This window comes from Oncorhynchus mykiss, chromosome 5, assembly GCF_013265735.2.
Source record: "Oncorhynchus mykiss isolate Arlee chromosome 5, USDA_OmykA_1.1, whole genome shotgun sequence".
Classification (NCBI taxonomy): Eukaryota; Metazoa; Chordata; class Actinopteri; order Salmoniformes; family Salmonidae; genus Oncorhynchus; species Oncorhynchus mykiss.
The window spans coordinates 96,594,672-96,617,178 of record NC_048569.1 but is presented as its reverse complement, the minus strand read 5'-3'; the positions used below and the strand labels follow the sequence as shown (position 1 = coordinate 96,617,178).

Below are 22,507 nucleotides of genomic sequence, written 5' to 3'. Positions count from 1 at the left end.
GCGCTACAAAGTATTAACTTAAGGGGGCTGAATAATTTTGCACGCCCAATTTTTCAGTTTTTGATTTGTTAAAAAAGTTTGAAATATCCAATAAATGTCGTTCCACTTCATGATTGTGTCCCACTTGTTGTTGATTCTTCACAAAAAAAATACAGTTTTATATCTTTATGTTTGAAGCCTGAAATGTGGCAAAAGGTCGCAAAGTTCAAGGGGGCCGAATACTTTCGCAAGGCACTGTATATATATATATATATATATATACACCTACCTACCTACCTACAGTGGGTCAAAAAAGTGTTTAACCAATTGTGCAAGTTCTCCCAACTATGACAGACAAAATGAGGGGAAAAAAATCCAGAAAATCACATTGTAGGATTTTTAATGAATTTATTTGCAAATGATGGTGGAAAATAAGTATTTGGTCACCTACAAACAAGCAAGATTTCTGGCTCTCACAGACCTGTAACTTCTTCTTTAAGAGGCTCCTCTGTCCTCCACTCGTTACCTGTATTAATGGCACCTGTTTGAACTTGTTATCAGTATAAAAGACACCTGTCCACAACCTCAAACAGTCACACTCCAAACTCCACTATGGCCAAGACCAAAGAACTGTCAATGGACACCAGAAACAAAATTGTAGACCTGCACCAGGCTGGGAAGACTGAATCTGCAATAGGTAAGCAGCTTGGTTTGAAGAAATCAACTGTGGGAGCAATTATTATGAAATGTAAGACATACAAGACCACTGATAATCTCCCTCGATCTGGGGCTCCACGCAAGATCTCACCCCGTGGGGTCAAAATGATCACAAGAACGGTGAGCAAAAATCCCAGAACCACATGGGGGGACCTAGTGAATGACCTGCAGAGAGCTGGGACCAAAGTAACAAAGCCTACCATCAGTAACACACTACGCCGCCAGGGACTCAAATCCTGCAGTGCCAGACGTGTCCCCCTGCTTAAGCCAGTACATGTCCAGGCCCGTCTGAAGTTTGCTAGAGAGCATTTGGATGATCCAGAAGAAGATTGGGAGAATGTCATATGGTCAGATGAAACCAAAATATAACTTTTTGGTAAAAACTCAACTCGTCGTGTTTGGAGGACAAAATATGCTGAGTTGCATCCAAAGAACACCATACCTACTGTGAAGCATGGGGGTGGAGTCATCATGCTTTGGGGCTGTTTTTCTGCAAAGGGACCATGACGACTGATCCGTGTAAAGGAAAGAATGAATGGGGCCATGTATCGTGAGATTTTGAGTGAAAACCTCCTTCCATCAGCAAGGGCATTGAAGATGAAACGTGGCTGGGTCTTTCAGCATGACAATGATCCCAAACACACCGCCCGGGAAACAAAGGAGTGGCTTCGTAAGAAGCATTTCAAGGTCCTGGAGTGGCCTAGCCAGTCTCCAGATCTGAACCCCATAGAAAAGATTTGGAGGGAGTTGAAAGTCCGTGTTGCCCAGCAACAGCCCCAAAACATCACTGCTCTAGAGGAGATCCGCATGGAGGAATGGGCCAAAATACCAGCAACAGTGTGTGAAAACCTTGTGAAGACTTACAGAAAACATTTGACCTCTGTCATTGCCAACAAAGGGTATTTAACAAAATATTGAGATAAATAAGTATTTGGTCAATAACAAAAGTTTTCCACCATAATTTGCAAATAAATTCATTAAAAATCCTACAATGTGATTTTCTGGATTTTTTTTCTCATTTTGTCTGTCATAGTTGAAGTGTACCTATGATGAAAATTACAGGCCTCATCTTTTTAAGTGGGAGAACTTGCACAATTGGTGGCTGATTAAACACTTTTTTGCCCCACTGTAGGTATATATATGTATATATACACAGGTATGCACGTCAGCTTTGACATCGGTTTTGCGCATTGCAGTTTTAACTAGACATTGGGCCGATGCTGCCGGTCGTCCGATTCCAATATATGCTCACCGATATATCGTGCATATTTTGAATAGAAATGGAATGGTTCATTGGATCAGCCTAAAACTTTGCACATACACTGCTGCCATCTAGTGGCCATTGTGGCATTTCTCTTGCATTTCAAAGATGGTACAAAAAAAAATGTATTTTCTTCTACCAGATCTAATGTGTTATATTCTCCTACATTCATTTCACATTTCCACGAACTTCAAAGTGTTTCCTTTCAAATGGTATCAGAAATATGCATATCCTTGCTTCAGGTCCTGAGCTACAGGCAGTTAGATTTGGGTATGCCATTTTTGGCAAAAAAATGTAAAAAAGTGGTGGATCCTTAGGTTTTAGCTGCACTAGAATTCTTAAAAAGGCTGCTAAAATGTAAAATATCGTTTATCGGTGTTGTTGGCGAGGAAAATATTGGATATCAGTATCGGTGTTTTTGGCGAGGAAAACATTGGATATCGGTATCGGCCCTAACGACTCCAGACACTGCTGATCCAGAGGCAGAACGGTTCTTCCTTCAGACATGCATGCCCATCAACTTTGTTCATTCGCTTGTTAATGTTCAAACTCACCAAACATTATATAGGTAGGAGCTACCAAATGTATGTATAACTTTAGGAGCTGGATTGCATATCTTTGAGCACATTAGCATATTTAGCTTGCAGCCTCCATGGAAACTCTCTATTACTTGTGGTAATTCTGTTAACATTGTGGTAAGACGCACAATGGGCTTTTTTGTGTTTCTTTGGCACGCCCTTGTGAACTAAGCCGGTAATACCGTAAATCCCGGGATGAGAGAAGGACGGTATGGACGATATAAACATCTGGCTACCGCCGAACCCTAGTGTGTGAGGCGTCCGGCTGAAGTTGAACTCACCCATTTTTAGCTGTCTCCCCCTCTGGAGGGTCCAATAGTCAACAACCCCCCCCCCCCCCCTCTGGAGGGTCCTATAGTCAACAACCCCCCCCCCCCCCCCTCTCTGGAGGGTCCTATAGTCAACAACCCCCCCCCCCCCCCCTCTGGAGGGTCCTATAGTCAACAACCCCCCCCCCCCCCCCCCCCCTCTCTGGAGGGTCCTAGAGTCAACCCCACCCCTCTGGAGGGTCCTAGAGTGAACTTTCCATGCTGGACAGTACGTGTGCTTATGTTGATAACGGAGAAGAGAACATGCCATGAGAAGCCATATCTAACTGCTGTTCAATGTTCTGAAGGGAAGCCCTACAGTTAACGGAAAAGCTGGAGATTCAAACTGCCAGGCAATTCTCATTAGGTACCGTTTACAGAAAATACTTAAAACCAATAAAACTATAGAATTGTCAATTAAAATAACTGATGATCAAACTCAATTAAGACATAACTCATAATTCATCAGGACAGTTGATTGGCTGTGCTATTGTACTTACAGATCATCAGGACAGTTGATTGGCTGTGCTATTGTACTTACAGTTCATCAGGACAGTTGATTGGCTGTGCTATTGTACTTACAGTTCATCAGGACAGTTTGATTGGATGTGCTATTGTACTTACAGTTCATCAGGACAGTTGATTGGCTGTGCTATTGTACTTACAGTTCATCAGGACAGTTGATTGGCTGTGCTATTGTACTTACAGTTCATCAGGACCGTTTGATTGGCTGTGCTATTATACTTACAGTTCATCAGGACAGTTTGATTGGCTGTGCTATTGTACTTACAGTTCATCAGGACAGTTGATTGGCTGTGCTATTCTATATCCGTCCTTCAGATAGGCTGCCATCTCGAAAGGGTCGATGTCCACGTAGGGCGTCTGTCCCAAGGTCATCAACTCCCACAGGGTCACACCAAACGCCCACTGAGGAACAGGGACAAGGTTAAAGGTCAAGGGTTAGACAACAAGATCATCAACTCCCACAGGGTCACACCAAACGCCCACTGAGGAACAGGGACAAGGTTAAAGGTCAAGGGTTAGAGGTCAGATCACAAGGCAGAACGGCCCAAAGGAATGAGAGTCTTCTCTCGTTCTATAAATTGTATTTATTTCAGACGGACAGCTTTTGATATGACCAACAAGACAGGTTGACAGACACACACACTAAAATAACATCGAGGACGAATAAAGGAACGTTTGTGTTCAATCTCTTGACCTTGAGGTTGTCTCTGCGTAGCATTAGCTACATGCAGGCTAAAACAACACAACATGTGACAGATGGGGGTTTAATCAGGGAAACCTTCAGGAACAACGCTCTCTGTTATGTTCAAGAAATGTGTTAAATTAAGGCCAAGGTCTGTCAGTGTGAGCTCGGTGTCAGGGAAGGTTGTGTTCGGGTTCAGCCAATGGCTGAACGAAGCATTCCACTGACACAATGCAAGGAAATTTAGCTGAAAATGTACACCCAACACAGTTCCTAGAAGTTTTGATAAGGGCTTGAAAGCTGGACCACATGGTGCTTGAGAACAGCCATTTATCAGAACCATTTTTAGGTAGTGTCTGCAACTCCCAAACAAACTGAATCCAACTTTAGCTTTTTAATCCACTTCCTATTTCCAAAGAACAGAACATGATAAGATTATTCATACAGACTAACTAACTAACTAACTAACTAACTAACTAACTAACTAACTATATATATATATATATATATATAAAAAAAAAACAACATGATTTAGGTTTTGGAACCAAGTCAACGATTCAATCAACAGTCATCACCAGAAGATTAGCCAGTGTTCTACAAAGACAATATAGCAACACGAACCGGAAGCTATTCAGACTTGATTCACAATGGGAGTTGAACACGAACCGGAAGCTATTCAGACTTGATTCACAATGAGAGTTGAACACGAACCAGAAGCTATTCAGACTTGATTCACAATGAGAGTTGAACACGAACCAGAAGCTATTCAGACTTGATTCACAATGAGAGTTGAACACGAACCAGAAGCTATTCAGACTTGATTCACAATGAGAGTTGAACACGAACCGGAAGCTATTCAGACTTGATTCACAATGAGAGTTGAACACGAACCAGAAGGTATTCAGACTTGATTCACAATGAGAGTTGAACACGAACCAGAAGCTATTCAGACTTGATTCACAATGAGAGTTGAACACGAACCAGAAGGTATTCAGACTTGATTCACAATGAGAGTTGAACACGAACCAGAAGCTATTCAGACTTGATTCACAATGAGAGTTGAACACGAACCAGAAGCTATTCAGACTTGATTCACAATGAGCGATGAACACGAACCAGAAGGTATTCAGACTTGATTCACAATGAGAGTTGAACACGAACCAGAAGCTATTCAGACTTGATTCACAATGAGAGTTGAACACGAACCAGAAGCTATTCAGACTTGATTCACAATGAGAGTTGAACACGAACCAAAAGCTATTCAGACTTGATTCACAATGAGAGTTGAACACAAACCAGAAGCTATTCAGACTTGATTCACAATGAGAGTTGAACACGAACCAGAAGCTATTCAGACTTGATTCACAATGAGAGTTGAACACGAACCAGAAGCTATTCAGACTTGATTCACAATGAGAGTTGAACACGAACCAGAAGCTATTCAGACTTGATTCACAATGAGAGTTGAACACGAACCAGAAGCTATTCAGACTTGATTCACAATGAGAGTTGAACACGAACCAGAAGCTATTCAGACTTGATTCACAATGAGAGATGAACATGAACCAGAAGCTATTCAGACTTGATTCACAATGAGAGTTGAACACAAACCAGAAGCTATTCAGACTTGATTCACAATGAGAGTTGAACACGAACCAGAAGCTATTCAGACTTGATTCACAATGAGAGTTGAACACGAACCAGAAGGTTCACACATTGACATCAATGAAAGTTTAGGAGAAAGTCTGAGTCTGAAAATCATTCTTGCCATTAGGATCCCTGGAGTCATCAAGCCCTGACTGGGTGACTACGGTTCATTAACAGTAAGTGTGGGGCTGACTGGCTGGGTGTGTGTGCGTGTGGCTGACTGGCTGGGTGTGTGTGCGTGTGGCAGGGGTGAGGGAGGCAGGGGTGAGGAGGGGGGGAGGCAGGGGTGAGGAGGGGGAGGGAGGCAGGGTGAGGGGGGAGGGAGGCAGGGTGAGGGGGAGGGAGGGAGGGGGAGGGGGGAGGGAGGGAGGGGGGGTGAGGACTGGGAGGGAGGGGAAGTGAGGGAGGGGTGAGGACTGGGAGGGAGGGGTGAGAACTGGGTGAGGACTGGGAGGGAGGGGTGAGAACTGGGTGAGGACTGGGAGGGAGGGGTGAGGACTGGGAGGGAGGGGTGAGGACTGAGGACTGGGTGAGGACTGGGAGGCAGGGGTGAGGAGGAGGGAGGGAGGCAGGGGTGAGGAGGAGGGAGGGAGGCAGGGGTGAGGAGGAGGGAGGGAGGCAGGGGTGAGGAGGAGGGAGGGAGGCAGGGGTGAGGAGGAGGGAGGGAGGCAGGGGTGAGGAGGAGGGAGGGAGGCAGGGGGGGTGAGGAGGGGTGAGGAGAGAGGGACGGGTGAGGAGAGAGGGACGGGTGAGGAGAGAGGGAGGGGTGAGGAGAGAGGTAGGGGTGAGGATAGGTGAGGAGAGAGGGAGGGGTGAGGAGGGGTGAGGAGGGAGGGAGGGGTGAGGAGGGGTGAGGAGGGAGGGAGGGGTGAGGAGGGAGGGAGGGGTGAGGAGGGAGGGAGGGATGAGGAGGGAGGGAGGGAGGGGTGAGGAGGGAGGGAGGGGTGAGGACTGGGAGCAGTAGAGCCTCATCAGGAAGGAAGAGGTCCGGTATGAGGGAAATCAGGCTGTCTGGTGGAGAGGAGAGGAGAGACCAGAATGAGAGGAGAGGAGAGACCAGAATGAGAGGAGAGGAGAGACCAGAATGAGAGGAGAGGAGAGACCAGAATGAGAGGAGAGGAGAGACCAGAATGAGAGGAGAGGAGATAACAGAATGAGAGGAGAGGAGAGACCAGAATGAGAGGAGAGAACAGAATGAGAGGAGAGGAGAGAACAGAATGAGAGGAGAGGAGAGAACAGAATGAGAGGAGAGGAGAGAACAGAATGAGAGGAGAGGAGAGAACAGAATGAGAGGAGAGGAGAGAACAGAATGAGAGGAGAGGAGAGACCAGAATGAGAGGAGAGGAGAGACCAGAATGAGAGGAGAGGAGAGACCAGAATGAGAGGAAAGGAGAGAACAGAATGAGAGGAGAGGAGAGAACAGAATGAGAGGAGAGGAGAGACCAGAATGAGAGGAGAGGAGAGACCAGAATGAGAGGAGAGAACAGAATGAGAGGAGAGGAGAGACCAGAATGAGAGGAGAGACCAGAATGAGAGGAGAGACCAGAATGAGAGGAGAGACCAGAATGAGAGGAGAGACCAGAATGAGAGGAGAGGAGAGACCAGAATGAGAGGAGAGGAGAGACCAGAATGAGAGGAGAGACCAGAATGAGAGGAGAGGAGAGACCAGAATGAGAGGAGAGGAGAGAACAGAATAGAATGAGAGGAGAGGAGAGACCAGAATGAGAGGAGAGGAGAGACCAGAATGAGAGGAGAGGAGAGACCAGAATGAGAGGAGAGGAGAGACCAGAATGAGAGGAGAGGAGAGACCAGAATGAGAGGAGAGAACAGAATGAGAGGAGAGGAGAGAACAGAATGAGAGGAGAGGAGAGAACAGAATGAGAGGAGAGGAGAGAACAGAATGAGAGGAGAGGAGAGACCAGAATGAGAGGAGAGGAGAGACCAGAATGAGAGGAGAGGAGAGACCAGAATGAGAGGAGAGGAGAGACCAGAATGAGAGGAGAGGAGAGACCAGAATGAGAGGAGAGAACAGAATGAGAGGAGAGGAGAGACCAGAATGAGAGGAGAGGAGAGAACAGAATGAGAGGAGAGGAGAGGAGAGAATGTGAGGAGAGGAGAGAATGTGAGGAGAGAATAGAATGAGAGGAGAGAACAGAATGTGAGGAGAGGAGAGACCAGAATGAGAGGAGAGGAGAGACCAGAACGAGAGGAGAGAACAGAACGAGAGGAGAGAACAGAACGAGAGGAGAGAACAGAATGAGAGGAGAGACCAGAATGAGAGGAGAGGAGAGAACAGAATGAGAGGAGAGGAGAGAACAGAATGAGAGGAGAGGAGAGAACAGAATGAGAGGAGAGGAGAGAACAAAATGAGAGAGGAGAGGAGAGACCAGAATGAGAGGAGAGGAGAGAACAGAATGAGAGGAGAGGAGAGGAGAGAATGTGAGGAGAGGAGAGAATGTGAGGAGAGAATAGAATGAGAGGAGAGAATAGAATGAGAGGAGAGAACAGAATGTGAGGAGAGGAGAGACCAGAATGAGAGGAGAGGAGAGACCAGAACGAGAGGAGAGAACAGAACGAGAGGAGAGAACAGAATGAGAGGAGAGGAGAGACCAGAACGAGAGGAGAGACCAGAATGAGAGGAGAGAACAGAATGAGAGGAGAGAACAGAATGAGAGGAGAAAACAGAATGAGAGGAGAGGAGAGGCCAGAACGAGAGGAGAGAACAGAACGAGAGGAGAGACCAGAATGAGAGGAGAGGAGAGACCAGAATGAGAGGAGAGACCAGAATGAGAGGAGAGACCAGAATGAGAGGAGAGACCAGAATGAGAGGAGAGAACAGAATGAGAGGAGAGGAGAGACCAGAATGAGAGGAGAGACCAGAATGAGAGGAGAGACCAGAATGAGAGGAGAGACCAGAATGAGAGGAGAGACCAGAATGAGAGGAGAGACCAGAATGAGAGGAGAGACCAGAATGAGAGGAGAGACCAGAATGAGAGGAGAGACCAGAATGAGAGGAGAGAATAGAATGAGAGGAGAGAACAGAATGAGAGGAGAGAACAGAATGAGAGGAGAGACCAGAATGTGAGGAGAGGAGAGACCAGAATGAGAGGAGAGAACAGAATGAGAGGAGAGGAGAGACCAGAACGAGAGGAGAGAACAGAACGAGAGGAGAGAACAGAATGAGAGGAGAGAACAGAATGAGAGGAGAGGAGAGACCAGAACGAGAGGAGAGACCAGAATGAGAGGAGAGAACAGAATGAGAGGAGAGAACAGAATGAGAGGAGAGAACAGAATGAGAGGAGAGAACAGAATGAGAGGAGAGAACAGAATGAGAGGAGAAAACAGAATGAGAGGAGAGGCCAGAACGAGAGGAGAGGCCAGAACGAGAGGAGAGACCAGAATGAGAGGAGAGGAGAGGCCAGAAGGAGAGGAGAGACCAGAATGAGAGGAGAGACCAGAATGAGAGGAGAGACCAGAATGAGAGGAGAGACCAGAATGAGAGGAGAGACCAGAATGAGAGGAGAGAACAGAATGAGAGGAGAGGAGAGAACAGAATGAGAGGAGAGAACAGAATGAGAGGAGAGAACAGAATGAGAGGAGAGAACAGAATGAGAGGAGAGAACAGAATGAGAGGAGAGAACAGAATGGGAGGAAAGGAGAGAACAGAATGAGAGGAGAGAACAGAATGAGAGGAGAGGAGAGAACAGAATGAGAGGAGAGGAGAGAACAGAATGAGAGGAGAGGAGAGGAGAGAACAGAATGAGAGGAGAGGAGAGGAGAGAACAGAATGAGAGGAGAGAACAGAATGAGAGGAAAGGAGAGAACAGAATGAGAGGAGAGAACAGAATGAGAGGAAAGAACAGAATGAGAGGAAAGAACAGAATGAGAGGAGAGGAGAGAACAGAATGAGAGGAGAGGAGAGAACAGAATGAGAGGAGAGGAGAGAACAGAATGAGAGGAGAGGAGAGAACAGAATGAGAGGAGAGAACAGAATGAGAGGAGAGAACAGAATGAGAGGAGAGAACAGAATGAGAGGAGAGAACAGAATGAGAGGAGAGGAGAGAACAGAATGAGAGGAGAGGAGAGAACAGAATGAGAGGAGAGGAGAGAACAGAATGAGAGGAGAGAACAGAATGAGAGGAGAGGAGAGAACAGAATGAGAGGAGAGAACAGAATGAGAGGAGAGAACAGAATGAGAGGAGAGGAGAGAACAGAATGAGAGGAGAGGAGAGGAGAGAACAGAATGAGAGGAGAGGAGAGAACAGAATGAGAGGAGAGGAGAGAACAGAATGAGAGGAGAGGAGAGAACAGAATGAGAGGAGAGAACAGAATGAGAGGAGAGAACAGAATGAGAGGAGAGAACAGAATGAGAGGAAAGAACAGAATGAGAGGAGAGAACAGAATGAGAGGAGAGAACAGAATGAGAGGAGAGGAGAGAACAGAATGAGAGGAGAGGAGAGAACAGAATGAGAGGAGAGGAGAGAACAGAATGAGAGGAGAGAACAGAATGAGAGGAGAGAACAGAATGAGAGGAGAGGAGAGAACAGAATGAGAGGAGAGGAGAGAACAGAATGAGAGGAGAGGAGAGAACAGAATGAGAGGAGAGGAGAGAACAGAATGAGAGGAAAGGAGAGAACAGAATGAGACGAGAGGAGAGAACAGAATGAGACGAGAGGAGAGAACAGAACGAGACGAGAGGAGAGAACAGAAGGAGAGGAGAGAACAGAATGAGAGGAGAGAACAGAATGAGAGGAGAAAACAGAATGAGAGGAGAGGCCAGAACGAGAGGAGAGACCAGAATGAGAGGAGAGGAGAGGCCAGAAGGAGAGGAGAGACCAGAATGAGAGGAGAGACCAGAATGAGAGGAGAGACCAGAATGAGAGGAGAGACCAGAATGAGAGGAGAGACCAGAATGAGAGGAGAGAACAGAATGAGAGGAGAGGAGAGAACAGAATGAGAGGAGAGAACAGAATGAGAGGAGAGAACAGAATGAGAGGAGAGAACAGAATGAGAGGAGAGAACAGAATGAGAGGAGAGAACAGAATGAGAGGAGAGAACAGAATGAGAGGAGAGAACAGAATGGGAGGAAAGGAGAGAACAGAATGAGAGGAGAGAACAGAATGAGAGGAGAGGAGTGAACAGAATGAGAGGAGAGGAGAGAACAGAATGAGAGGAGAGGAGAGGAGAGAACAGAATGAGAGGAGAGGAGAGGAGAGAACAGAATGAGAGGAGAGAACAGAATGAGAGGAAAGGAGAGAACAGAATGAGAGGAAAGAACAGAATGAGAGGAGAGGAAAGAACAGAATGAGAGGAGAGGAGAGAACAGAATGAGAGGAGAGGAGAGAACAGAATGAGAGGAGAGGAGAGAACAGAATGAGAGGAAAGGAGAGAACAGAATGAGAGGAGAGAACAGAATGAGAGGAGAGAACAGAATGAGAGGAGAGGAGAGAACAGAATGAGAGGAGAGGAGAGAACAGAATGAGAGGAGAGAACAGAATGAGAGGAGAGGAGAGAACAGAATGAGAGGAGAGAACAGAATGAGAGGAGAGGAGAGAACAGAATGAGAGGAGAGGAGAGAACAGAATGAGAGGAGAGGAGAGAACAGAATGAGAGGAGAGGAGAGGAGAGAACAGAATGAGAGGAGAGGAGAGGAGAGAACAGAATGAGAGGAGAGGAGAGAACAGAATGAGAGGAGAGGAGAGAACAGAATGAGAGGAGAGGAGAGAACAGAATGAGAGGAGAGAACAGAATGAGAGGAGAGAACAGAATGAGAGGAAAGAACAGAATGAGAGGAGAGAACAGAATGAGAGGAGAGAACAGAATGAGAGGAGAGAACAGAATGAGAGGAGAGGAGAGAACAGAATGAGGAGAGGAGAGAACAGAATGAGAGGAGAGGAGAGAACAGAATGATAGGAGAGGAGAGAACAGAATGAGAGGAGAGGAGAGAACAGAATGAGAGGAGAGGAGAGAACAGAATGAGAGGAGAGGAGAGAACAGAATGAGAGGAGAGGAGAGAACAGAATGAGAGGAAAGGAGAGAACAGAATGAGACGAGAGGAGAGAACAGAACGAGACGAGAGGAGAGAACAGAAGGAGAGGAGAGAACAGAATGAGAGGAGAGAACAGAATGAGAGGAGAGAACAGAATGAGAGGAGAGAACAGAATGAGAGGAGAGGAGAGAACAGAATGAGAGGAGAGGAGAGAACAGAATGAGAGGAGAGAACAGAATGAGAGGAGAGAACAGAATGAGAGGAGAGAACAGAATGAGAGGAAAGAACAGAATGAGAGGAGAGAACAGAATGAGAGGAGAGGAGAGAACAGAATGAGAGGAGAGGAGAGAACAGAATGAGAGGAGAGGAGAGAACAGAATGAGAGGAGAGGAGAGAACAGAATGAGAGGAGAGGAGAGAACAGAATGAGAGGAGAGGAGAGAACAGAATGAGAGGAGAGGAGAGAACAGAATGAGAGGAGAGGAGAGAACAGAATGAGAGGAGAGGAGAGAACAGAATGAGAGGAAAGGAGAGAACAGAATGAGAGGAGAGGAGAGAACAGAACGAGACGAGAGGAGAGAACAGAACGAGACGAGAGGAGAGAACAGAACGAGACGAGAGGAGAGAACAGAATGAGAGGAGAGAACAGAATGAGAGGAGAGAACAGAATGAGAGGAGAGAACAGAATGAGAGGAGAGAACAGAATGAGAGGATAGAACAGAATGAGAGGAGAGAACAGAATGAGAGGAGAGAACAGAATGAGAGGAGAGAACAGAATGAGAGGAGAGAACAGAATGAGAGGAGAGGAGAGAACAGAATGAGAGGAGAGGAGAGAACAGAATGAGAGGAGAGGAGAGAACAGAATGAGAGGAGAGGAGAGAACAGAATGAGAGGAGAGGAGAGAACAGAATGAGAGGAGAGGAGAGAATAGAATGAGAGGAGAGGAGAGAACAGAATGAGAGGAGAGAACAGAATGAGAGGAGAGGAGAGAACAGAATGAGAGGAGAGGAGAGAACAGAATGAGAGGAGAGGAGAGAACAGAATGAGAGGAGAGAACAGAATGAGAGGAGAGAACAGAATGAGAGGAGAGAACATAATGAGAGGAGAGGAGAGAACAGAATGAGAGGAGAGGAGAGAACAGAATGAGAGGAGAGGAGAGAACAGAATGAGAGGAGAGAACAGAATGAGAGGAGAGAACAGAATGAGAGGAGAGACCAGAATGAGAGGAGAGGATAGAACAGAATGAGAGGAGAGGAGAGAACAGAATGAGAGGAGAGGAGAGAACAGAATGAGAGGAGAGGAGAGAACAGAATGAGAGGAGAGAACAGAATGAGAGGAGAGAACAGAATGAGAGGAGAGAACAGAATGAGAGGAGAGAACAGAATGAGAGGAGAGAACAGAATGAGAGGATAGAACAGAATGAGAGGAGAGAACAGAATGAGAGGAGAGAACAGAATGAGAGGAGAGAACAGAATGAGAGGAGAGAACAGAATGAGAGGAGAGAACAGAATGAGAGGAGAGAACAGAATGAGAGGAGAGGAGAGAACAGAATGAGAGGAGAGGAGAGAACAGAATGAGAGGAGAGGAGAGAACAGAATGAGAGGAGAGGAGAGAACAGAATGAGAGGAGAGGAGAGAACAGAATGAGAGGAGAGGAGAGAATAGAATGAGAGGAGAGGAGAGAACAGAATGAGAGGAGAGAACAGAATGAGAGGAGAGGAGAGAACAGAATGAGAGGAGAGGAGAGAACAGAATGAGAGGAGAGGAGAGAACAGAATGAGAGGAGAGAACAGAATGAGAGGAGAGAACAGAATGAGAGGAGAGAACAGAATGAGAGGAGAGGAGAGAACAGAATGAGAGGAGAGGAGAGAACAGAATGAGAGGAGAGGAGAGAACAGAATGAGAGGAGAGAACAGAATGAGAGGAGAGAACAGAATGAGAGGAGAGACCAGAATGAGAGGAGAGGAGAGAACAGAATGAGAGGAGAGGAGAGAACAGAATGAGAGGAGAGGAGAGAACAGAATGAGAGGAGAGAACAGAATGAGAGGAGAGGAGAGAACAGAATGAGAGGAGAGGAGAGAACAGAATGAGAGGAGAGAACAGAATGAGAGGAGAGAACAGAATGAGAGGAGAGAACAGAATGAGAGGAGAGAACATAATGAGAGGAGAGGAGAGAACAGAATGAGAGGAGAGGAGAGAACAGAATGAGAGGAGAGGAGAGAACAGAATGAGAGGAGAGAACAGAATGAGAGGAGAGAACAGAATGAGAGGAGAGACCAGAATGAGAGGAGAGGAGAGAACAGAATGAGAGGAGAGGAGAGAACAGAATGAGAGGAGAGGAGAGAACAGAATGAGAGGATAGAACAGAATGAGAGGAGAGGAGAGAACAGAATGAGAGGAGAGGAGAGAACAGAATGAGAGGAGAGGAGAGAACAGAATGAGAGGAGAGGAGAGACCAGAATGAGAGGAGAGGAGAGACCAGAATGAGAGGAGAGGAGAGACCAGAATGAGAGGAGAGGAGAGACCAGAATGAGAGGAGAGAACAGAATGAGAGGAGAGGAGAGACCAGAATGAGAGGAGAGGAGAGAACAGAATGAGAGGAGAGGAGAGAACAGAATGAGAGGAGAGGAGAGGAGAGAATGTGAGGAGAGGAGAGAATGTGAGGAGAGAATAGAATGAGAGGAGAGAACAGAATGTGAGGAGAGGAGAGACCAGAATGAGAGGAGAGGAGAGACCAGAACGAGAGGAGAGAACAGAACGAGAGGAGAGAACAGAACGAGAGGAGAGAACAGAATGAGAGGAGAGACCAGAATGAGAGGAGAGGAGAGAACAGAATGAGAGGAGAGGAGAGAACAGAATGAGAGGAGAGGAGAGAACAGAATGAGAGGAGAGGAGAGAACAAAATGAGAGAGGAGAGGAGAGACCAGAATGAGAGGAGAGAACAGAATGAGAGGAGAGGAGAGACCAGAATGAGAGGAGAGGAGAGACCAGAATGAGAGGAGAGGAGAGAACAGAATGAGAGGAGAGGAGAGGAGAGAATGTGAGGAGAGGAGAGAATGTGAGGAGAGAATAGAATGAGAGGAGAGGAGAGACCAGAACGAGAGGAGAGAACAGAACGAGAGGAGAGAACAGAACGAGAGGAGAGACCAGAATGAGAGGAGAGGAGAGACCAGAACGAGAGGAGAGACCAGAATGAGAGGAGAGGAGAGAACAGAATGAGAGGAGAGGAGAGAACAGAATGAGAGGAGAGAACAGAATGAGAGGAGAGAACAGAATGAGAGGAGAGGAGAGAACAGAATGAGAGGAGAGAACAGAATGAGAGGAGAGAACAGAATGAGAGGAGAGAACAGAATGAGAGGAGAGAACAGAATGAGAGGAGAGAACAGAATGAGAGGAGAGGAGAGAACAGAATGAGAGGAGAGGAGAGAACAGAATGAGAGGAGAGGAGAGAACAGAATGAGAGGAGAGGAGAGAACAGAATGAGAGGAGAGGAGAGAACAGAATGAGAGGAGAGGAGAGAACAGAATGAGAGGAGAGGAGAGAACAGAATGAGAGGAGAGGAGAGAACAGAATGAGAGGAAAGGAGAGAACAGAATGAGAGGAGAGGAGAGAACAGAACGAGACGAGAGGAGAGAACAGAACGAGACGAGAGGAGAGAACAGAACGAGACGAGAGGAGAGAACAGAACGAGACGAGAGGAGAGAACAGAATGAGACGAGAGGAGAGAACAGAATGAGAGGAGAGAACAGAATGAGAGGAGAGAACAGAATGAGAGGAGAGAACAGAATGAGAGGAGAGAACAGAATGAGAGGAGAGAACAGAATGAGAGGAGAGAACAGAATGAGAGGAGAGAACAGAATGAGAGGAGAGGAGAGAACAGAATGAGAGGAGAGGAGAGAACAGAATGAGAGGAGAGGAGAGAACAGAATGAGAGGAGAGGAGAGAACAGAATGAGAGGAGAGGAGAGAACAGAATGAGAGGAGAGGAGAGAACAGAATGAGAGGAGAGGAGAGAACAGAATGAGAGGAGAGGAGAGAATAGAATGAGAGGAGAGGAGAGAACAGAATGAGAGGAGAGAACAGAATGAGAGGAGAGGAGAGAACAGAATGAGAGGAGAGGAGAGAACAGAATGAGAGGAGAGAACAGAATGAGAGGAGAGAACATAATGAGAGGAGAGGAGAGAACAGAATGAGAGGAGAGGAGAGAACAGAATGAGAGGAGAGGAGAGAACAGAATGAGAGGAGAGAACAGAATGAGAGGAGAGAACAGAATGAGAGGAGAGACCAGAATGAGAGGAGAGGAGAGAACAGAATGAGAGGAGAGGAGAGAACAGAATGAGAGGAGAGGAGAGAACAGAATGAGAGGATAGAACAGAATGAGAGGAGAGGAGAGAACAGAATGAGAGGAGAGGAGAGAACAGAATGAGAGGAGAGGAGAGAACAGAATGAGAGGAGAGGAGAGACCAGAATGAGAGGAGAGGAGAGACCAGAATGAGAGGAGAGGAGAGACCAGAATGAGAGGAGAGGAGAGACCAGAATGAGAGGAGAGAACAGAATGAGAGGAGAGGAGAGACCAGAATGAGAGGAGAGGAGAGAACAGAATGAGAGGAGAGGAGAGAACAGAATGAGAGGAGAGGAGAGGAGAGAATGTGAGGAGAGGAGAGAATGTGAGGAGAGAATAGAATGAGAGGAGAGAACAGAATGTGAGGAGAGGAGAGACCAGAATGAGAGGAGAGGAGAGACCAGAACGAGAGGAGAGAACAGAACGAGAGGAGAGAACAGAACGAGAGGAGAGAACAGAATGAGAGGAGAGACCAGAATGAGAGGAGAGGAGAGAACAGAATGAGAGGAGAGGAGAGAACAGAATGAGAGGAGAGGAGAGAACAGAATGAGAGGAGAGGAGAGAACAAAATGAGAGAGGAGAGGAGAGACCAGAATGAGAGGAGAGAACAGAATGAGAGGAGAGGAGAGACCAGAATGAGAGGAGAGGAGAGACCAGAATGAGAGGAGAGGAGAGAACAGAATGAGAGGAGAGGAGAGGAGAGAATGTGAGGAGAGGAGAGAATGTGAGGAGAGAATAGAATGAGAGGAGAGAATAGAATGAGAGGAGAGAACAGAATGAGAGGAGAGGAGAGACCAGAACGAGAGGAGAGAACAGAACGAGAGGAGAGAACAGAACGAGAGGAGAGAACAGAATGAGAGGAGAGGAGAGACCAGAACGAGAGGAGAGACCAGAATGAGAGGAGAGGAGAGAACAGAATGAGAGGAGAGGAGAGAACAGAATGAGAGGAGAGAACAGAATGAGAGGAGAGAACAGAATGAGAGGAGAGGAGAGAACAGAATGAGAGGAGAGGAGAGAACAGAATGAGAGGAGAGGAGAGAACAGAATGAGAGGAGAGGAGAGAATAGAATGAGAGGAGAGGAGAGAACAGAATGAGAGGAGAGAACAGAATGAGAGGAGAGGAGAGAACAGAATGAGAGGAGAGGAGAGAACAGAATGAGAGGAGAGGAGAGAACAGAATGAGAGGAGAGAACAGAATGAGAGGAGAGAACAGAATGAGAGGAGAGAACATAATGAGAGGAGAGGAGAGAACAGAATGAGAGGAGAGGAGAGAACAGAATGAGAGGAGAGGAGAGAACAGAATGAGAGGAGAGAACAGAATGAGAGGAGAGAACAGAATGAGAGGAGAGACCAGAATGAGAGGAGAGGAGAGAACAGAATGAGAGGAGAGGAGAGAACAGAATGAGAGGAGAGGAGAGAACAGAATGAGAGGATAGAACAGAATGAGAGGAGAGGAGAGAACAGAATGAGAGGAGAGGAGAGAACAGAATGAGAGGAGAGGAGAGAACAGAATGAGAGGAGAGGAGAGACCAGAATGAGAGGAGAGGAGAGACCAGAATGAGAGGAGAGGAGAGACCAGAATGAGAGGAGAGGAGAGACCAGAATGAGAGGAGAGAACAGAATGAGAGGAGAGGAGAGACCAGAATGAGAGGAGAGGAGAGAACAGAATGAGAGGAGAGGAGAGAACAGAATGAGAGGAGAGGAGAGGAGAGAATGTGAGGAGAGGAGAGAATGTGAGGAGAGAATAGAATGAGAGGAGAGAACAGAATGTGAGGAGAGGAGAGACCAGAATGAGAGGAGAGGAGAGACCAGAACGAGAGGAGAGAACAGAACGAGAGGAGAGAACAGAACGAGAGGAGAGAACAGAATGAGAGGAGAGACCAGAATGAGAGGAGAGACCAGAATGAGAGGAGAGGAGAGAACAGAATGAGAGGAGAGGAGAGAACAGAATGAGAGGAGAGGAGAGAACAGAATGAGAGGAGAGGAGAGAACAAAATGAGAGAGGAGAGGAGAGACCAGAATGAGAGGAGAGAACAGAATGAGAGGAGAGACCAGAATGAGAGGAGAGGAGAGACCAGAATGAGAGGAGAGGAGAGAACAGAATGAGAGGAGAGGAGAGGAGAGAATGTGAGGAGAGGAGAGAATGTGAGGAGAGAATAGAATGAGAGGAGAGAATAGAATGAGAGGAGAGAACAGAATGAGAGGAGAGGAGAGACCAGAACGAGAGGAGAGAACAGAACGAGAGGAGAGAACAGAACGAGAGGAGAGAACAGAATGAGAGGAGAGGAGAGACCAGAACGAGAGGAGAGACCAGAATGAGAGGAGAGGAGAGAACAGAATGAGAGGAGAGGAGAGAACAGAATGAGAGGAGAGAACAGAATGAGAGGAGAGAACAGAATGAGAGGAGAGGAGAGAACAGAATGAGAGGAGAGGAGAGAACAGAATGAGAGGAGAGGAGAGAACAGAATGAGAGGAGAGAACAGAATGAGAGGAGAGAACAGAATGAGAGGAGAGAACAGAATGAGAGGAGAGAACAGAATGAGAGGAGAGAACAGAATGAGAGGAAAGAACAGAATGAGAGGAGAGAACAGAATGAGAGGAGAGGAGAGAACAGAATGAGAGGAGAGGAGAGAACAGAATGAGAGGAGAGGAGAGAACAGAATGAGAGGAGAGGAGAGAACAGAATGAGAGGAGAGGAGAGAACAGAATGAGAGGAGAGGAGAGAACAGAATGAGAGGAGAGGAGAGAACAGAATGAGAGGAAAGGAGAGAACAGAATGAGAGGAGAGGAGAGAACAGAATGAGACGAGAGGAGAGAACAGAACGAGACGAGAGGAGAGAACAGAACGAGACGAGAGGAGAGAACAGAATGAGAGGAGAGAACAGAATGAGAGGAGAGAACAGAATGAGAGGAGAGAACAGAATGAGAGGAGAGAACAGAATGAGAGGAGAGAACAGAATGAGAGGAGAGAACAGAATGAGAGGAGAGAACAGAATGAGAGGAGAGAACAGAATGAGAGGAGAGAACAGAATGAGAGGAGAGGAGAGAACAGAATGAGAGGAGAGGAGAGAACAGAATGAGAGGAGAGGAGAGAACAGAATGAGAGGAGAGGAGAGAACAGAATGAGAGGAGAGGAGAGAACAGAATGAGAGGAGAGGAGAGAACAGAATGAGAGGAGAGGAGAGAATAGAATGAGAGGAGAGGAGAGAACAGAATGAGAGGAGAGAACAGAATGAGAGGAGAGAACAGAATGAGAGGAGAGGAGAGAACAGAATGAGAGGAGAGGAGAGAACAGAATGAGAGGAGAGAACAGAATGAGAGGAGAGAACAGAATGAGAGGAGAGAACATAATGAGAGGAGAGGAGAGAACAGAATGAGAGGAGAGGAGAGAACAGAATGAGAGGAGAGGAGAGAACAGAATGAGAGGAGAGAACAGAATGAGAGGAGAGAACAGAATGAGAGGAGAGACCAGAATGAGAGGAGAGGAGAGAACAGAATGAGAGGAGAGGAGAGAACAGAATGAGAGGAGAGGAGAGAACAGAATGAGAGGATAGAACAGAATGAGAGGAGAGGAGAGAACAGAATGAGAGGAGAGGAGAGAACAGAATGAGAGGAGAGGAGAGACCAGAATGAGAGGAGAGGAGAGACCAGAATGAGAGGAGAGGAGAGACCAGAATGAGAGGAGAGGAGAGACCAGAATGAGAGGAGAGGAGAGACCAGAATGAGAGGAGAGAACAGAATGAGAGGAGAGGAGAGACCAGAATGAGAGGAGAGGAGAGAACAGAATGAGAGGAGAGGAGAGAACAGAATGAGAGGAGAGGAGAGGAGAGAATGTGAGGAGAGGAGAGAATGTGAGGAGAGAATAGAATGAGAGGAGAGAACAGAATGTGAGGAGAGGAGAGACCAGAATGAGAGGAGAGGAGAGACCAGAACGAGAGGAGAGAACAGAACGAGAGGAGAGAACAGAACGAGAGGAGAGAACAGAATGAGAGGAGAGACCAGAATGAGAGGAGAGGAGAGAACAGAATGAGAGGAGAGGAGAGAACAGAATGAGAGGAGAGGAGAGAACAGAATGAGAGGAGAGGAGAGAACAAAATGAGAGAGGAGAGGAGAGACCAGAATGAGAGGAGAGAACAGAATGAGAGGAGAGGAGAGACCAGAATGAGAGGAGAGGAGAGACCAGAATGAGAGGAGAGGAGAGAACAAAATGAGAGGAGAGGAGAGGAGAGAATGTGAGGAGAGGAGAGAATGTGAGGAGAGAATAGAATGAGAGGAGAGAATAGAATGAGAGGAGAGAACAGAATGTGAGGAGAGGAGAGACCAGAATGAGAGGAGAGGAGAGACCAGAACGAGAGGAGAGAACAGAACGAGAGGAGAGAACAGAACGAGAGGAGAGAACAGAATGAGAGGAGAGACCAGAACGAGAGGAGAGACCAGAATGAGAGGAGAGAACAGAATGAGAGGAGAGAACAGAATGAGAGGAGAAAACAGAATGAGAGGAGAGGAGAGGCCAGAACGAGAGGAGAGAACAGAACGAGAGGAGAGACCAGAATGAGAGGAGAGGAGAGACCAGAATGAGAGGAGAGACCAGAATGAGAGGAGAGACCAGAATGAGAGGAGAGACCAGAATGAGAGGAGAGAACAGAATGAGAGGAGAGGAGAGACCAGAATGAGAGGAGAGACCAGAATGAGAGGAGAGACCAGAATGAGAGGAGAGACCAGAATGAGAGGAGAGACCAGAATGAGAGGAGAGACCAGAATGAGAGGAGAGAACAGAATGAGAGGAGAGAATAGAATGAGAGGAGAGAACAGAATGAGAGGAGAGAATAGAATGAGAGGAGAGAACAGAATGAGAGGAGAGAACAGAATGAGAGGAGAGACCAGAATGTGAGGAGAGGAGAGACCAGAATGAGAGGAGAGAACAGAATGAGAGGAGAGGAGAGACCAGAACGAGAGGAGAGAACAGAATGAGAGGAGAGAACAGAATGAGAGGAGAGGAGAGACCAGAACGAGAGGAGAGACCAGAATGAGAGGAGAGAACAGAATGAGAGGAGAGAACAGAATGAGAGGAGAGAACAGAATGAGAGGAGAGAACAGAATGAGAGGAGAGAACAGAATGAGAGGAGAGAACAGAATGAGAGGAGAGAACAGAATGAGAGGAGAGAACAGAATGAGAGGAGAGGCCAGAACGAGAGGAGAGGCCAGAACGAGAGGAGAGACCAGAATGAGAGGAGAGGAGAGGCCAGAAGGAGAGGAGAGACCAGAATGAGAGGAGAGACCAGAATGAGAGGAGAGACCAGAATGAGAGGAGAGACCAGAATGAGAGGAGAGACCAGAATGAGAGGAGAGACCAGAATGAGAGGAGAGAACAGAATGAGAGGAGAGAACAGAATGAGAGGAGAGAACAGAATGAGAGGAGAGAACAGAATGAGAGGAGAGAACAGAATGAGAGGAGAGAACAGAATGAGAGGAGAGAACAGAATGGGAGGAAAGGAGAGAACAGAATGAGAGGAGAGAACAGAATGAGAGGAGAGGAGAGAACAGAATGAGAGGAGAGGAGAGAACAGAATGAGAGGAGAGGAGAGGAGAGAACAGAATGAGAGGAGAGGAGAGGAGAGAACAGAATGAGAGGAGAGAACAGAATGAGAGGAAAGAACAGAATGAGAGGAGAGGAGAGAACAGAATGAGAGGAGAGGAGAGAACAGAATGAGAGGAGAGGAGAGAACAGAATGAGAGGAGAGGAGAGAACAGAATGAGAGGAGAGAACAGAATGAGAGGAGAGAACAGAATGAGAGGAGAGAACAGAATGAGAGGAGAGGAGAGAACAGAATGAGAGGAGAGAACAGAATGAGAGGAGAGAACAGAATGAGAGGAGAGGAGAGAACAGAATGAGAGGAGAGGAGAGAACAGAATGAGAGGAGAGGAGAGAACAGAATGAGAGGAGAGAACAGAATGAGAGGAGAGGAGAGAACAGAATGAGAGGAGAGGAGAGGAGAGAACAGAATGAGAGGAGAGGAGAGAACAGAATGAGAGGAGAGGAGAGAACAGAATGAGAGGAGAGGAGAGAACAGAATGAGAGGAGAGGAGAGAACAGAATGAGAGGAGAGAACAGAATGAGAGGAGAGAACAGAATGAGAGGAAAGAACAGAATGAGAGGAAAGAACAGAATGAGAGGAGAGAACAGAATGAGAGGAGAGAACAGAATGAGAGGAGAGGAGAGAACAGAATGAGAGGAGAGGAGAGAACAGAATGAGAGGAGAGGAGAGAACAGAATGAGAGGAGAGGAGAGAACAGAATGAGAGGAGAGGAGAGAACAGAATGAGAGGAGAGGAGAGAACAGAATGAGAGGAGAGGAGAGAACAGAATGAGAGGAAAGGAGAGAACAGAATGAGACGAGAGGAGAGAACAGAATGAGACGAGAGGAGAGAACAGAACGAGACGAGAGGAGAGAACAGAACGAGACGAGAGGAGAGAACAGAAGG

The 22,507-nt window shown here is 47.0% G+C and overlaps 1 protein-coding gene across 3 annotated transcripts in view; it reads right to left on the bottom strand.

The window, feature by feature from the left end:
• ryk (receptor like tyrosine kinase) overlaps positions 1-22,507 on the bottom strand; it is a 144,903-nt gene that overhangs the window by 2,644 nt on the left and 119,752 nt on the right. For all 3 annotated transcript variants that reach the window (XM_036978933.1, XM_036978931.1, XM_036978932.1), the window contains one exon: positions 3,634-3,770. In XM_036978933.1, coding sequence (XP_036834828.1) covers positions 3,634-3,770 — 137 coding nt within the window. The remainder of the gene's footprint in view (positions 1-3,633; positions 3,771-22,507) is intronic.